Source organism: Cetorhinus maximus, chromosome 29 (assembly GCF_964194155.1).
Source record: "Cetorhinus maximus chromosome 29, sCetMax3.hap1.1, whole genome shotgun sequence".
Lineage (NCBI taxonomy): Eukaryota > Metazoa > Chordata > Chondrichthyes > Lamniformes > Cetorhinidae > Cetorhinus > Cetorhinus maximus.
Genome location: NC_135907.1, coordinates 25,827,890 through 25,844,609, shown reverse-complemented (window position 1 = coordinate 25,844,609; position 16,720 = coordinate 25,827,890). Strand labels below are relative to the sequence as shown.

Below are 16,720 nucleotides of genomic sequence, written 5' to 3'. Positions count from 1 at the left end.
GGCTGCCATTTGTCATCTGTAGCTAAGGACATTGAGATCTATTGTGAGGCTCCAGTCATTGGCCCCGATGCTGTTCTGATGGTCTGAGGGACTTTGTCCCACTGATCTGTCAGAGCCACTTATACAAAGTTAACTATTCAAATCCAGCACTCACAACATGAACATTTCTGAATAAAACATTTTTTCTGTTTGAAACTTAACTTCAAACTCACCAACGATGTAAACTTCCTGCTGGAAATGTGTTCAGTTCATCTTCACTTCATTATAAACTGAAGAAACATGAAATAATGAACTGGGTAAATGAAATTATGTCAAGAACTTGAACTAACTCCAGACCGAGTGTCTCTTCCTCTGGTTAATGGCGGTGACTCACATCTAATCCTCACATAACTGAAAATCTAAAGACAGCTTTCAATTAGGACAAAATACAGGCATACAAAACTAGTTTTAATGAGATGTAACAAGATCTTTCACCATCACTGAGTCCAAGACTTGGGACAACCTCCATTTCATGTTTATATCAAAGATTTACGTAAAATTGTTTCTGCATCTGTTTCTAGAAACAGTTCGGATCTGAAATAGATGCAGATTCATTAAAAAGATGGTCACTAAAAGTTGCCCAAGATTAGGAGAGTTTGTTATAAATCACCCTAACTCTCTCCTCCCACAGGATGTTCCACAGCTGCCCCACCAGCTTGTTATGTCTCAGTTGCCTTTTGAAATGTGTTTCCTTAAGCTTTAAAGCACACCCATAGTTAGCAGTTTATTTCCCATACGAAGACATTGATGTCATTATCCTGGAGTCTTATATAAACTGGAGCAAGGCAGAGAATGTCAGTCCTGAACACCCAAAGAGCGGCCAACATTGTACAGAAACAAGAAGCAAAAGCTGATTTTTGTGGTGAGTAAAATTGTTTTCTTCACTTGACTTAAACAATGAGGATAGGAATAAGAACCAATAAGAAGAGGGAATCGGATACCTCGTAGTGATCTAACCGAGAGACTCCAGTGAAGCCATTGGCCACTTTAGTCGTCTGTGCTCAATACCCAGCTCCCCCACTCAAACCCCACTCGAGCCTCCTGATCCCGAACTCCGTCACACTAACCCTCTCAATCACAACTCTTATTATTCATCATTATGAAATTGTTTCTGCCTGGAGTGGATTTGATTTACATTCTAGAGCTGCTTTGTCCAGAGTTACCTGTTTTCTTCTGGGGTAGTTTTGAGGCAAAAACATGTAGTTGGCAAGTTCCACTGAGTCCTGGCTTTGGGGGGGTGGTGGGTAAGGGAGGGGTGGCTGTGGGGGGTGGTGGGTGAGGGAGGGGTGGCTGTTGGGGGGGTGGTGGGTGGGGGAGGGGTGGCTGTTGGGGGGGTGGTGGGTGGGGGAGGGGTGGCTGTTGGGGGGTGGTGGGTGGGGGAGGGGTGGCTGTTGGAGGGGTGGTGGGTGGGGGAGGTGTGGCTGTGGGGGTTGGTGGGTAAGGGAGGTGTGGCTGTCGGGGGGTGGTGGTTGGGGGAGGGGTGGCTGTGGAGGGGGGGAGGGGTGGATGTGGGGGCAGTGGTGGGTGGGGGAGGGGACGTAAGGAAAAATGAGGCAGGGTTTTGATTCCTGCTCCTGGAAAATGCTGGTGGACACCCAGTGAAGATGGATTGGGTCTGTGAGATCTATCATAGTTCAATAGTGTCTGGCACTTTAAAATCCCCACTGTGAATCTATCATTTTGGAATTGTCATGAACACTGAATTTGACCAGATGGTTATGTTTTGAAATGTACCTTTAACACAAAGTAAAACTGAGAATCCCTAATAAGCACCTAAGCTCAGAGACAGGCCCATGTGATCTGGTTCTACGGGGAGAGAAACTCAAACAAACCCATTGAAGTGTGGCACCTTTGACCTGGAAGCAGTATCAGTAAGAAAAATTTGTAATTATTTTAAAATGTTTGGGGAATCTGTAATTGTTCTTGAAAAAATTGAAAAGGACTTTTAAGAGTTTGTATCAATTATAAAGGGATCAATTATAATTATGAGATAATAAGAAATACTGGCCCATGTTACCTGGTGACCCTTGACCTGGAAGCAGTATCCACAGGAAGGAAGTTAAAATATGGAAGGGGGGAGCTGGAGAGAGGGGTTCTGGTAGATTCATGTTACAACCACCAATGGAAGCTGAGAGTTGAGGAGATCCCATAAAGAAGTGTACCTTATAGGGAAGATTGCACAGGTGGAACCCTGTTTACATGGAAGCTGCTGCCTCCAGAGAATTGGCTAAGTCCTTGAAGGAAAGGAGCTGGAATTCTGCTGTAAGAACTTTGTGGATGAAAATGTTGGCCAAACAAGTGAAATGGACTGCCTTGAAATTCCGTGGTTAATTTATAGTTTGTACTGACCATGATGTACCTGTTACTTCATTTTAATAGGCAAAGCTTTTGATTTGCATTGAAGTAAAGTTTAAAAAAGTGAAATCATGTCTGGTAATTGCCTCATTCCTGAGCCATTTAGTAAATTTGGCTAATTTGGTTTATGGATCCCCAAGGGGATCATAAAGGACACTTGAGAGCAGCACAGATATGGTGATAACATAGAATGACATAGGCTTCAAACCTTTTCACACCTCAGTAAAACTCTTATAAATGACTGGCTGTGTGTCTAGGTGTGTTTTTTTTATTAATTCATGGAATATAAGCATCACTGGAAAGGCCAGCATTTAATACCCACCCATCATTGCTCTGAGAAGCTGTGGTGAGTTACCTTTTTGAATGGTCTATGTGGTGTAGATGAACCCATTGTGCTGTTAGACAGGGACTTCCAGGATTTTGAACCCAGCAGTGATGAAGGAACAGTGATATTTTTCCAGGTCAGGATGGTGTTTGACTTGGAGAAGAACTTACATACAGTAGTGTTCCATGAATCTGCTGCCCTTGCTCCTCTAAGTGGTCAAGGCTGTGGGTTTGGAAGGTGCTGTCGAAGGAGCCTTGGTGAGTTCCTGCAGTGCATCTTATAGATGATACACACTGCTGCTACTGTGTGTCAGTGTTGGAGACAGTGAGTTTTTAAGGTGGATGGAGCGCCAACCAAGTTTTGTCCTGGATGGTGTTGAGCCTCTTGTGTGTAGCTGGAGCTGCACTCATCCAGACAAGTGGAGACTATTCCATCAAACCCCTGATTTGTGACTTGTAGATGGTGGACAGGCTTTGGGGAGTCAGGAGTTACTAACCACAGAATTCCCAGCCTCTGACCTGCTCTTGTAGCCACAGTATTTATATGGCTAGTCCAGCCCAGTTTCTGGTCATTATTAACCCCCAAGATGTTGATAGTGGGGGATTCAGTGATAATAATGTTGTCGAATGTCAAGGGGTGATGGTTGGATTCTCTCTTGTGGGAGATGGTCATTGCCTGGCACTTGTGTGGCACGAATGTTACTGGCCACTTGGATATTGTCCAGGTCTTGCTGCATTTGGACATGGACTGCTTCAGTGTCTGAGGAGTTGTGAATGGTGTTGAACATTGTGCAATCATCAGCGAACATCCCCACTTCTGACCTTATGTTGGAAGGTCATTGATGAAGCAGCTGAAAATGGTTGGGCCAAGGACACTACCTGAGGAACTCCTGCAGTGATGTCCTGGGACTGAGATGACTGACCTCCAACAACCACAACCATCTTCCTTTGTGTTAGGTATGACTCCAACCAGTGGAGAGTTTTCTCCCTGATTCCCATTGACTCCAGCTTTGCTCGGGCTCCATGATGCCACACATGGTCGAATGCTCCCTTGATGTCAAGGGCAGTCACTCTCACCTCACCAATGCAATTTAACTCTTTTTTGTCCTTGGGCCAAGACTATGATGGGATCTGGTGCTGAGTGGTCCTGGCAAAACTCAAACTGAGCATCAATGAGCAGGTTATTGCAGTGTAAACACAGCTTGATAACAATGTCAAGGGCCCCTTCCATCCCTTTACTTATTATCAAGACTAGACTGATGGGACGGTAATTGGCTGGGTTGGATTTGTCCTGCTTTTTGTGTACAGGACATACCTGGGCAATTTTCCACATAGCCTGCTAGATGCCAGTGTTATAGCTGTACTGGAACAGCTTGGCTAGGGGCGCGGCAAGATCTGGAGCACAATAATTCAGTGCTTTTGCTGGAATGTTGTCAGGGCCCATAGCCTTTACAGTTACCAGTACCTTCAGCCATTTCTCGAGAGTGAATCGAATTGCCTGAAGACTGGCATCTGTGATGCTGGGGACCACAGGCAGAGGCTGAGATGGATCATCCACTCAGCACTCCTGGCTGAGGATGGTTGCAAATGCTTCAGCCTTGTCTGTTGCACTGATGTGCTGGGCTCCCCCATCATCGAGGATGGGGATATTTGTGGAGTCTCCTCTTCCAACGAGTTGTTTGATTGTTCAGGAACATTCATGCCTGGATGTGGCAGGACTACAGAGGTTTGATCTGATCCTTTGGTTGTGGGATCGCTTAGCTCTGTCTGCAGCTTCTGTTGTTCAGTGTGCATTGGAGCATCCCTGGGTTGAGACTTTGTTATGCCTAGTGCTGCTCCTGGTGTACTCCTCCACTAAAATAAAAGCAAAATACTGCGGATTCTGGAAATCTGGAATAAAAACAGAAAGTGCTGCATCAGCAGTTCTGGCCGGGATATTCAGGCCGCAGCACAGCAGGTCCTGTCGTGGGAGTCGTGGTGAGCCAGCGAAATGTCCATTGACTTTGATGGTTCTGGAAGTTGCCACCAGTGGTCAATGCCAGATAATCCCACCCAGAGTTAACATTTCGAGTCCAATTTGACTCTTCTTCAGAACTGGCTGCTACTGATGGCCCATAGCATCTCATGAATGGCCAGTTTTGAGCGGCTAGATCTGTTCTGAACCTATCCTGTTTAGCACTGTGGTATTGCTACATAGTAGCATGGAGGGCATCCTCAGTGTGGAGATGGGACTTTGCCTCCACAAGGACTGGGCAGTGGTCACTCCTACCAATAATGTCCTGGGCAGGTGCCAGACTGGTGAGTGTTGGTTCATTGCCACATTGTGGCCCAATCTGACAGATATGCCCTAATGTCTTGGTCAGTCACTGTGATAACTAGCCACTGAAGTCTCCTATCCAGAGTCCATTCTGTGCTCTTGCCATCCTCAGTGCTTCTTCCAGTTAAGTGGTGTTCAACATGGAGAAGCAGCAGTTCATCAGCTGAGGGAGGGCACTAGGTGATAATCAGCAGGAAGTTTTATGTTTGACCCGATACAACGAGACTGCATCGGATATCGAGTCAATATCATGGACTCCCAGTGCCCCCCAGTCCCAAGTGCATATCAGTGTGCTGCCAGCACTGATGGGAAAGGACATACCCAGGGAGGGAGAGGAGGAATCTGAGACATTGCTCACTGAGTCCTACCTTCCAGACAATGTTAGAAAGCTGCTTGACCAATCTGAGGGACAGCCCTCCCAGTATTGGAACAGGTTCCCAGGTTAGTGAGGAGGAGTTTGCGGGCTTGACTGAGCAAGATTCCCAATGCCGGATGGTCTATTTTATTGTTATTTGATTTTTTCAGTGGTTTGATACAACAGAGTAGCTTGTTAGACACTTTCAACAGGCAGTTAAGAGTCCGCTATCTGTGGGTCTGGTGTCACATGTAGGTCAGACTGGGTAAGAAGGGCAAGTTTCCTTCCCTAAAGGACATTAGTGATGCAGTCCGATAGGTTCATGATCAAGGAAAGGTTTGTATGGTTATGGGGGCCAACAGAGACACATTGAGTTAAACAGCCTCCTTCTCTGATGTAACCGTTCTATGATTACCAAGACTAAGTTTTATTCCAGATTTATCAATTAATTGAATTCAAATTTTCCCATCTACCAAGGTGGGAATTGAACTCATGTCACTGAAACGTTAACTTAGGTCTCTGGATCACTAGTGCAGTAACATTACCACTGAATCCTCTGGACTCCATGTGGGACTGTGTCCGAGTGTGTCTGGGTGTGTGCCTGGGTGTGTGTGTGCCTGGGTGTGTGTGTGTGCCTGGGTGTGTGTGTGGGTCTGGGTGTGTGTGTGGGTCTGGGTGTGTGTGTGTGCCTGGGTGTGTGTGTGTGCCTGGGTGTGTGTGTGTGCCTGGGTGTGTGTGTGGGTCTGGGTGAGTGTGTGGGTCTGGGTGAGTGTGTGGGTCTGGGTGGGTGTGTGGGTCTGGGTGTGTGGGTGGGTGTCTGGGTCTGCGTGTGTGTTTGGGTGTGTGTCTGGGTCTGTGTGTGTCTGTGTGTCTGGGTCTGTGTGTGTCTGTGTGTCTGGGTCTGTGTCTGGGTCTATGTCTGGGTCTGTGTCTGGGTCTGGGTGTGTGTCTGGGTGTGTGTCTGGGTGTTAGGGTACGTGTCTGCCTCAAAGTCCCCACCAATAACCCTCGCCATCCCTTGTACCCCTACCATCGAACCCTCACCCTCCCACCCCTCCCCCCCCCCCAACCTCACTCTGCCCTTAGTCATTCCCTCGTTCCACACCCACCCTCAACTCACTCCCCAGGAGGCAGTCATGGGCTCATCAGAGCCCCCTCCCCACCTTTGCACATTCACCTGGACATGCCCCCCCACTCTGGACTCCTTCCCCCCGGGAGCCCTCCCCCCCCTTGGAACCCCTTCCTCCCCCTACCAGGCTCCCCATTACCCTGTAGTCCCCCCGCCACACCACCCCAGGCCTTGGTCCTCCCCCACACCACGGACTCCACCCACACTTAGTCCTTTCCCCTGCTGACTCTTTCCTCCAGTCTTACTTCTCCCTCCAGCCTTACTCCCTCCCTTCTCCGCACTCCTTCCTACCCCCGGGCTCCCTCCCCTCTCCACACTCCTCCTACCCCCCCGGACTCCCTCCGCTCTCTGTACTTCTCCTCCCCCCCTCACTCCCCGGACTCCCTCCCCTCTCCGCATTCCTTTCCCCCTCCGAACTCCTTCTCTTGCACCTCCCACCCAGCAGAGCCGTGTCCATAGGATCCACCCAGCAGAGCCGTGTCCATAGGATCCACCCAGCAGAGCCGTGTCCGTAGGATCCACCCAGCAGAGCCGTGTCTATGAGGATCCCAACAGGCCACGGACATTCCTCCAGCTGTTGGTGTTGGTCTCCAGCACCTTCTGCTCCTCAGGTGTTCGCAATGTGAGCAAGGCCCTGTGGTAAGTCCTGACTTCTGCACATCACAGTTGTCAAGACGTGGTCTGCACTGGCGTGTAATCACGCCGATGTGGACGGACGGTCCAGCAGCGGGGGGTCGATGACTACAGTGGGCTGGAATGATGTGCAGTTGTATTACAAGGAGGTTCCCAACGTTCAATGGTGGGGAATGTGGCCCACCATCAACAGGCTGAGCGGCCGATTGCAAACTGGTTTCGAGATGTTGTCAAGCCTTCTTGTCATATTGTCCGCTCACAGTGCCAAGCACACCCAGTGCCAGTGGGCACGGAAAATTCCGCTGTGTGTGTGTGTGTGTCGGGATGTGTGTGTGTGTGTGTCGGGATGTGTGTGTGTGTGTGTGTGTGTGTCGGGACGTGTGTGTGTGTGTGTCGGGACGTGTGTGTGTGTGTGTCGGGATGTGTGTGTGTGTGTGTGTGTGTGTGTGTGTGTGTCGGGATGTGTGTGTGTGTGTGTGTGTGTGTGTGTCGGGATGTGTGTGTGTGTGTGTGTGTGTGTGTCGGGATGTGTGTGTGTGTGTGTGTGTGTGTGTCAGGATGTGTGTGTGTGTCGGGATGTGTGTGTGTGTCAGGATGTGTGTGTGTGTCGGGATGTGTGTGTGTGTCGGGATGTGTGTGTGTGTCGGGATGTGTGTGTGTCGGGATGTGTGTGTGTGTGTGTGTGTCGGGATGTGTGTGTGTCGGGATGTGTGTGTGTGTGTGTGTGTCGGGATGTGTGTGTGTGTGTGTGTGTCAGGATGTGTGTGTGTGTCGGGATGTGTGTGTGTCGGGATGTGTGTGTGTGTGTGTGTGTGTCGGGATGTGTGTGTGTCGGGATGTGTGTGTGTGTGTGTGTCGGGATGTGTGTGTGTGTGTGTGTGTGTCAGGATGTGTGTGTGTGTCGGGATGTGTGTGTGTGTGTGTGTGTCAGGATGTGTGTGTGTGTCGGGATGTGTGTGTGTGTCGGGATGTGTGTGTGTGTGTGTGTGTGTGTCGGGATGTGTGTGTGTCGGGATGTGTGTCCGTGTGCCTGTCACACTGTGTTTTCAGATATGTGCCAAGAGTATGTCTGGATATAACCCTTGTATAAATATCAGCCCCATTACAAACCCCGCCTGATTTTAACTCCATTGTGCATAATGTGCAGCCTCTAAATATTGTCTCATGTTTTATAGGAAGATGAGGATCTAAATAACGTTCTGGTAGATTTACTTTCTGTCTTTTCTCTTCAGGATATGGACCCTCTGCCCACTGCTCGAGTGTTACTGTTCGGACTGATCCTAAGCCATGTCCTGGCTCCTTGTCCAGGAGCTGTTGCCCCTCTGCTCCGTCACACCCAAAGGTAAAACGCCCGGCAGAGAGTTTACAGTTGATTTTGCGCAATTTCCATTCAATATAAATAATCTCCTTCGTCTCAAAATATTTGATGAGGTTTGAGTTTTCATTGGTCTGAAACTTTGTCCAAGACGTGAGGACAACTCTGGGCTGAAACTATTCTTTGACCAATTCAATTTCAACCCCAGGGAAACACCAACCCTGAACATCTTTGGTACTGTCATTGTGTAGGATGGATTCTACAAAGGGAGGATTCTCAGAAAGGCATCATGGCCCGGAATCTTAATCGAGGAGAGTTGAGGAGGGCAGTAGGTGGTAATCAGGAGGTTTCCTTGCCCATGTTTGGCCTGATGCCATGAGACTTTATCGGGCCTTGGGTCAATGTTGAGGACTCCCAGGGCAACTCCCTCCTGACTGTATACCATAATGTCACCATCTGTGGTGGGTTAGTCCTGCCGATGGGACAGGACATACCCAGGGATGGTGATCGAGGAGTCTGGGACATTGGCTGTAATGTATGATTCCGCGAGTATTGGTATCAGGCTGTTGCTGAACTAGTTTGTGGGACAGTTCTCCCAGTTTTGACACAAGTCCCCAGATAATAGTGAGGAGGACATTACAGGGTTGACTGAGCATGGTGTACATTTATCAAGTCTGGTGCCTATAGGTCGATGCTGGGTGGTCTGACCAGTCTAATTCCTATTCAACCAGAAAATGCTGGAAAAACTCAGCAGGTCTGGCAGCATCTGTGGAGAGAGAGAGAAACAGAGTTAACGTTTCACGTCCGTATGACTCTTCTTCAGATTTTTTTCTTTATCATCCCTGATCTCTAAGGATTACAGCTTCTCCAATCTGATTAAAGTGATTAACTAGGCAGAAATGAGGGATCAGAGGGTGGAACTGGTTCGAAGTTTCTGAAGTTGCTGGTAGAAGGTTCTGAATGTGGTTGTGAAGATACAGTTTTGGAAACTATGAGATCATGGGAAGGAAGATAAGATTTTAGGCAACAACCATAGCTAGAACCTCCTGGACCTTGTCTTTGAGGAGTTAGGGAGTTATTTTTCTCAGAGGTTTCCTGCATTAGCTACACTGGAGGCAGGGGTGGGGGGGTGTAGTGTGGATTGGACAGGAGAACGAATCTAGTGAAAAGTGGGGAAGTGTGTGTGACCCTGGCAGCCTTAATAATGTTTAGAATAATGAAACCTGGGACTGAGTTAGAGCCAAGGATCCAATTGAGAATTTGGTTACATTGATGTGAAATGTTTTTGTATTATTGTAGTTCCCTACCTCAATCCTGGAAAACTGGAAATTTGCTGGGACTGACAGGAGCTAAAGAAGTGGAGAATATTTTGCAGCTTGTCCCAGGTTGGAATCCCTCTGGATCGTTGCATGACTGGGACATTGCGATGATGTCATTGTTTCCTACACTCAAAGGGCTCCCAGGAAAGGGCTCTGGGAGCTGGTGGATCCCAGCTTTGAGACGGCGAGGTTGGTTTGCCAAATTCCCAGTGGATTCCAGAAATCGTGATGGTCAGTCTCACACAGAACTTGCGGACGGTACAGATCTGACCAGGGTTACTCTGGGCAAAAGCTGGTCATCTGATTGGCTGGAACCAAGCACCAATGAGGAAGTAAAGAGAAGCTTTGTTGTGGCCGATGATGTTGCTTTTCGAGAAAGAAGCAAGTTCCTGACAGCGATGCAGCGACAGAAATGGCTGGACTCTGTGATGAGACAACTTGTGGTTAATAAAAAGTAGATGTAGCACAATTTATACATCATTGGTGTTTGTGTGTGTTTCAAATGCAGAAATGTAATTCACTACGTAACTGCAATAAACTTCTCTTAAAAGACACCAGAAATTCACAAGTTTTATATTTTCAACCATCATCTCACGAAAACATCTCATTTTAAACGGTAGCAAAGTTGCCCCCCCGGGTGTAGTCTGTGGTGGAGCAGGGCGGAGTTATTGGGCTGGAGGTTTTGGGGATAGGGGGTATCAACATGGGGTGTTGGGGCTGTGAGGGGCTGAGCCACTTTACTGCAATGGCGCAGGAATGTGGAACTTCAGTTATATGGAGAGCTGAAGAAACTGGGATTGTTCTCTTTAGAGTAGAGAAGGTAAAGATGCATTCAAAATTTACCTATACCTGTAGATAGGGAGAAACTGTTTGCACGGGCAGCAGGGTCAGAGGACACAAAGATCCAGAGGGAATATAAATAGAGAGAATTGTTTTCAGCAGTGAGTTTTTAGGATGTGGAATGCATTACTCGAAAGGGGCGTTAGAAGCAGTTCCAAAGTTACTTTCAAAAGGGAATTATATTTTACGGGATGAATTGGCAGGGCTGAGGTGAGTGGGATTAATTGGATAGCTGTTTCAAAGACCTGACATAGGCACTATGGGCTGAAAGGTCTCCTGTGATGTATAATTCTATTATTCAAGTGGAAGCAACGTAACATGCGATTTCAGCACACAGACAGCATAAAAGTTATAAAACAAGGTTCTTTTATTCCACTGACATCAAAGGGGCATCAACCCTCAAGGGAAAGTGTAACTCCAAGAACCAAACTATTTACAGAGAATATTCATTGCTAATGCTCCAGATCCCTGTCCTATTACAGGCCTCAGCTCCTCAGCACAGTCACCCACCAGGCTTGTTCTACTGCCCAGCTCCTGGCTACAGTCCTGTTCTGTCACTCCCTCTCTCTTATAAGGTTTCTCAGACTCAGGGATGTGGCCAGTCAGTTTGACAAGGTTTCCAGTTTCCTTCCTGGCTCCTTAGCCACCCACAGAAGCTGCCCTGAACTCCTGCCACTCACAAGCCCTCCATTTGTCCTTGCTGCCTCCTGGCATCTGGCTCCACCCTTCAGCTTGTCAAAGACACTGCTCCATGCAGGGAGGGCCCCATAGAGTCAACCAGTTGTTCTGCTCAGTGCTGTCCCGCAACACTGCTAACTGCTGCCAGAGGCCCTGCTACAGCAAGAGGATTCACTGACACAGACTAAACTGAACCCAGAGGCTAATCCAAACCATCCCAGTCTAATTAACTCAGGATAACATGGCTCACTACCTAGATTAACAGGCCTACACATGCTAACCGCCCAGCCCAACTCAAACCGATCAGCACAAACTAACCTGACCAACTGGAAATAACTGGAACTAATCAAGTCATTCTAATCAATCTATGCTAGATTGAGTAGTCCAAACTAGTCAATCCTAGCTAAACAATTTTAATCAGTCCAACCCACACTGATCCAGGATAACCCGACCAAGTTAAGAGAATCCAACTAACCCATACTATTCCAAACAATCTATCACTAACCCAGGAAAATGTAAATTAACCCAATCAGCTCAATCCAGGCTGATCCATTGTACTAGGTTAACCTAACAGGTTATTTTACAGGCCTAAGGGAGTACCACTTCTACCTTTATGACACAACTCTACTGTGAAATATGGGATTGTGGGCCATCAGCAGAAGCAGAATTGTCTTCAACCATGATCTTCAACCTTTGGCCTGACATATGCCCCACTCTGCCATTACCATCAAGCCAGGGGATCAATCCTGGTTCAATGAAGAGTGTAGGAGCAGCACCAGGCGTACCTAGAAATAAGGTACCATCATGATGAAGCTATAACACAGGATTATTTGCATGCCAACCAGCTAAAATAGACAGAGCTAAGCAATCCCACAGCCAATGGATCAGATCTAAGCTCTGCAGTCCTGCCACATCCAGTCGTGAATGGTGGTGGACAATTAAACAACTCACTGGGGAAGAAGGCTCCACAAATAACCCCATCCTCGATGATGGGGAGTAGGTGACAGTGCTAACAAGCAGCACTTACACTGCAGTAACCTGCTCACTGATGCTCAGTTTGGGTTCCGCCAGGGCCACTCAGCTTCTGATTTCAATACATCCTTGTTCCAAACATGGAAAAAAGAGCTGGACTCTCGAGGTGAGGTGAGAGCGACTGCCTTTGACATCAAGGCAGCATTTGACCGAGTGTGGCATCAAGGAGCCCGAGCAAAACTGGAGTCAATGGGGATCAGGGGGAAAACTCTTTGCTGGTTGGAGACATACCTAGCACAAAGGAAGATGATTGTGGTTGTTGGATGACAATCATCTCAGGCCCAGAGCATACCTCCAGGTGTTCCGAGGGTTAGAGTCCTAGACCCAACCATCTACAGGTGCTTCACCATTGACCTTCCCTTATCATAAGGTCAGAAGTCAGGATGATTATTGATGCACTGCTGTAACACACCAAGGCTCCTTCCAAACCTGCAAACTCTACCTGTTAGAAGGACAATGGCAGCAGACGCATGGGAGCACCACCACCTGCAAGTTCCCCTCCATGCCTCGCACTACCCTGGCTTGGAAATGTATTGCCGTTCCTTCACTGTCACGCGGGTGTACCTACACCACATGGACTTCAGCGGTTCAAGAAGGTAACTCACCACCACCTCAAATGTCTCAGTGAGACTGGCTGTGTGTTAATTACAAATTGTACCAATAGACCCAAAAATCACCTGTTCCTTCTGAGCCACACTACACACACCAAACATCATGTCTCAAATTGCTCAGGCACTATAATCCCAAAAGGTTATTTTTTGAAATATGATGGATTCTCAATTCATCGATAGATGAGGATTCAACAAGTAAAAGAAAAAACCAGTTTACAGTCTGATGTCATCTCATGTGTGACATTAGACCAAGTCTTCATTTGGATAACTGATTACAAATACTGCATATGAAGCCAGTATTAGAGGGATGGATGGAGGCATTGACATTGCCCTGCGCTTGCTTGTCCTGCAGGCACTGGCTCTGTTCTCCTCAAATGTCAAAATCACTTGATGACAGAGACGTCTCCATTTGGGTCTGTCCAGGGTTGTTCCTTTCCCATGTATTTAGGATCCAGCTTGCAAGCTCTGATATTGGCTTTCAGATTGTCTTTATAATCTAAGTTTGGGATGTCCTGTGGTGCGGGTTCCCATGTTCAGGTGGCTGTAGTGTATGTGGGAATCCTCCATGTGAACCACATTGACTGACCCAGTGAAGGTAAGCTCTGATCAGCAGCACTTTCCGGTGCCGGGAAGCAGCACTTTGCAAGGACCTCGGTGTTGGGGATTTTGTCCTGCCACCAGATGTTGCAAATAGACCTCAGACAGTGACGATGAAATGCTTCTAGTTGTTTTATGTGATGCTGGTAATTGTCCAAGATGCACACCCACTGCCTGGTAGACTTTGATCTTTGTCCTGAGACAAACTCCAGGCTCTTTCTGAAATAAATCTCAGTAATTTACATTGGAATGAATCAAAATTAAGTGGTCCTATTGTTTCTCTAAGAAGGCTAAAGGGAAGATACAGCCTTGTTAGTAATGAATTTTGAGGGACAGAATCTTATTGAATGATGGTTAGGGTTGGGGAGGTAGGCAGTGGGTTATGTGAAGGGTCTGAGTTCTCCAGGAAATCAATTCTGTCATCTTCACCCAGTTCCAATAGGATGTGGTGCACAGTCTCACTCAGGAATGGATAGTGTTGAAATGGAATCGTTTATGATTATTCATGGAGATGGGAATTCTCTGAGGGTGGGAGGAGGCACAATGGAGAAGGGTTGTTCTAGTCACTGTATCCATTGCTAAAAGACACATGTTCAAAAGGAATTGTTTGCAGTTCATGATAGATATGTTTTTGTAAAGAGAAATTCATTAGATTTCATTTTTTTCTGGCATCGGGAATATCTTTTGTTAAGATGCTAAAACAGATTCACTACGAGACCCTTCAATCATTCACATTAGCTCAGTTTAAACAAAGATACAAACAAAACCTTCAAACATGTATTTAACTCTTATTTAGTAACAGGATTTAATGTGCTGAGCATTTTTAAACAGAAAATAGGCAAAACAGTTACCATCGGCAGCAGGAACTCTGTATGTGGAAGTGAATAGGATATTGGAATTTTGTCCTCCTGTGTGAATAACATTTAGATGAGGAATAAGGTTTGATGGGGAGCAGCAACAATGCAAGATGACAGCATGGTGGTAATGTCACTGGGCTAGTGATCCAGTGGTTCAGGTTAATGTTCCAGAATTAATCGAATCTGAAGTTTGTCTCGGTATTAATGACCATGAAACTGTCATCAATTGTTGTAAAAACCCAGCTGGCTCCCTAACGCCTTCTAGGGAAGGAAATCTGCCGTCCTTACCCGGTCTGGCCTACATGTGACTCCAGACCCACAGCAAAGTGGTTGCCTCTTAACTGCCCTGTGAAATAACTGAGCAAGGCACTCAGCTGAAGGGCAATTAGGGATGGGAAAGAAATGCTGGTCTGGCCAGGGATACCCACATCCCATGAAAGATTAAATTTTTAAAAAAACATTGTTTTTCTTACAAATTATTGTAACTGGATATTCATCAGTAAAATCTGTTGTAAAAGTGTTTCTTGTTAAACGAAACTGTTCTGCTCTATCACATAGTCTCAAACATTCTCAAACACTGCCCTTTTCAACAACAGACAGAGACCAAACACATCAAATACATCTGAGACAAATGGATTTTGAAATTGCATGGGCGTGGGAAGGTTAAGCATTGCCCTTTATAAAGGTCCAGCACCAATTAGGGATCTGTCTGTTTCAGACAGACAGCAATTTCTAGTAAAACAGGAAATCACTCTCCTCACAAATGTCCTTTCCCCTGAATCTTTATTTTCATTCCTATGTTTTCTGAGTTTCCTCCTGATAGACGCTGAATATAAGTAGAACATAAAGGCAAAAAGTTATGGATTTTATTATTAGATATAAAAGTGGTGATTGTACATGAGAAAAAATAAAGCAGAAAGCAGAGGAAGTTCTGCTAACTTATTGAAAAATAATGACAGAGATAAAAAGTCTTGGTGGGTCTGATCAACTGATACAGAATCAAAGAGGCTTTGGTTAACAATTTAAAACAAATTAAGAATTAGACATTGTGACAGAAAAATGTAAATAGCAAAAATGCAAAAGGAGAGTTTGGGAAACAGAAACAGACATTAACTGATACTCAGAGATTAGGATTCAATTTAGTTTATTTCACCGAATCTTTTGTTAGATTTCACCTTGTGTCCAGATAATGTGAATAATGTGTGCAGTTGAACACATTACCATGACTCCATACCTCAGTATCTCCAGTTATTGCTGGTTTAAATCGTTTTGCGGAATTATAGTTGTTCTGTTGTAAGAATCTCGGGTTCAAATGATTTCTCCAGGATTGTCCAGTCGTACAGTGAACACAGAAACTGAGACAATGTACACACAGATTGGGACAGTGTGCACACAGACTGAGACAGTGTGCACACAGACTGAGACAGTGTACACACAGATTGGGACAGTGTGCACACAGACTGGGACAGTGTGCACACAGACTGGGACAGTGTGCACACGGACTGAGACAGTGTGCACACAGACTGAGACAGTGTACACACAGATTGGGACAGTATGCACACAGACTGGGACGGTGTGCACACAGACTGAGACAGTGTACACACAGATTGGGACAGTGTGCACACAAACTGAGACAGTGTACACACAGATTGGGACAGTGTGCACACAGACTGAGACAATGTACATGTAGACTGAGAAAGTGTACATGCAGACTGGGACAGTGTACATGCAGGCTGAGACAGTGTACACAGAGATTAGGACAGTAAGCATGCATGTTGAACCAGTGTACATTTAGACTGAGACACTGTCCATGCAGATTAAGACAGTATACATGCAGACTGAGATGGTGTACATGCAGATTGAGACAGTGTACGCATAGGGCAGAATTTGACATCCCGTGGGCTAGCATGTGCCTGACCTGATCAAGCGTAAAATAGTGCGCAATGAAGTTGGGTGAGCATCCCAACGTCATCGCACACTTGCGCGATATTTCAGTCGGCGGGTATAGGTGAGATTTGGCAGCCTGCCTGCCGACAATTAAGAGGCCTATTAAGACCATGAAGGTTTCAATTAGTGGTGATTTTTCACTGCCCGTCCAACATTACTGTTGGCAGGTGGGTGAACCGGCCAGGCAGCCTTCGGACTTTTGAGGAAACCTCGTCCGAGGGTGGGATGAGGTTTCCAAGATTAATTTAAAAAAAGATAAAATATTGGGACTGAAATTTCAGCATCCATATGTTTAGTGACTCATTCTAATGCGTGCGCATTTTTTTCCAGATTTTTAAATCTGTTTTTATTGGTTTTAAATTCTTCAGCTCC

At 46.4% G+C, this 16,720-nt stretch overlaps 1 protein-coding gene across 1 annotated transcript; it reads left to right on the top strand.

Moving 5' to 3' along the window:
* The first annotated feature begins 865 nt into the window (after positions 1 to 865).
* Positions 866 to 10,323, top strand: pth2 (parathyroid hormone 2). The gene is made up of 3 exons (XM_078532000.1): positions 866 to 901; positions 8,385 to 8,494; positions 9,767 to 10,323. The coding sequence occupies exons 2-3, from the start codon at positions 8,388 to 8,390 to the stop codon at positions 10,242 to 10,244; spliced, it is 585 nt and encodes a 194-aa protein (XP_078388126.1). The 5' UTR covers positions 866 to 901; positions 8,385 to 8,387; the 3' UTR covers positions 10,245 to 10,323.
* The last annotated feature ends 6,397 nt before the right edge of the window (positions 10,324 to 16,720 follow it).

Coding starts and splice junctions, on each gene's coding strand:
- pth2 (XM_078532000.1), top strand. CDS start 8,388: ATGGACCCTCTGCCCACTGCTCGAGTGTTACTGTTCGGACTGATCCTA. Junction 8,495..9,766: donor CTGCTCCGTCACACCCAAAG/GTAAAACGCCCG, acceptor GTATTATTGTAG/TTCCCTACCTCAATCCTGGA.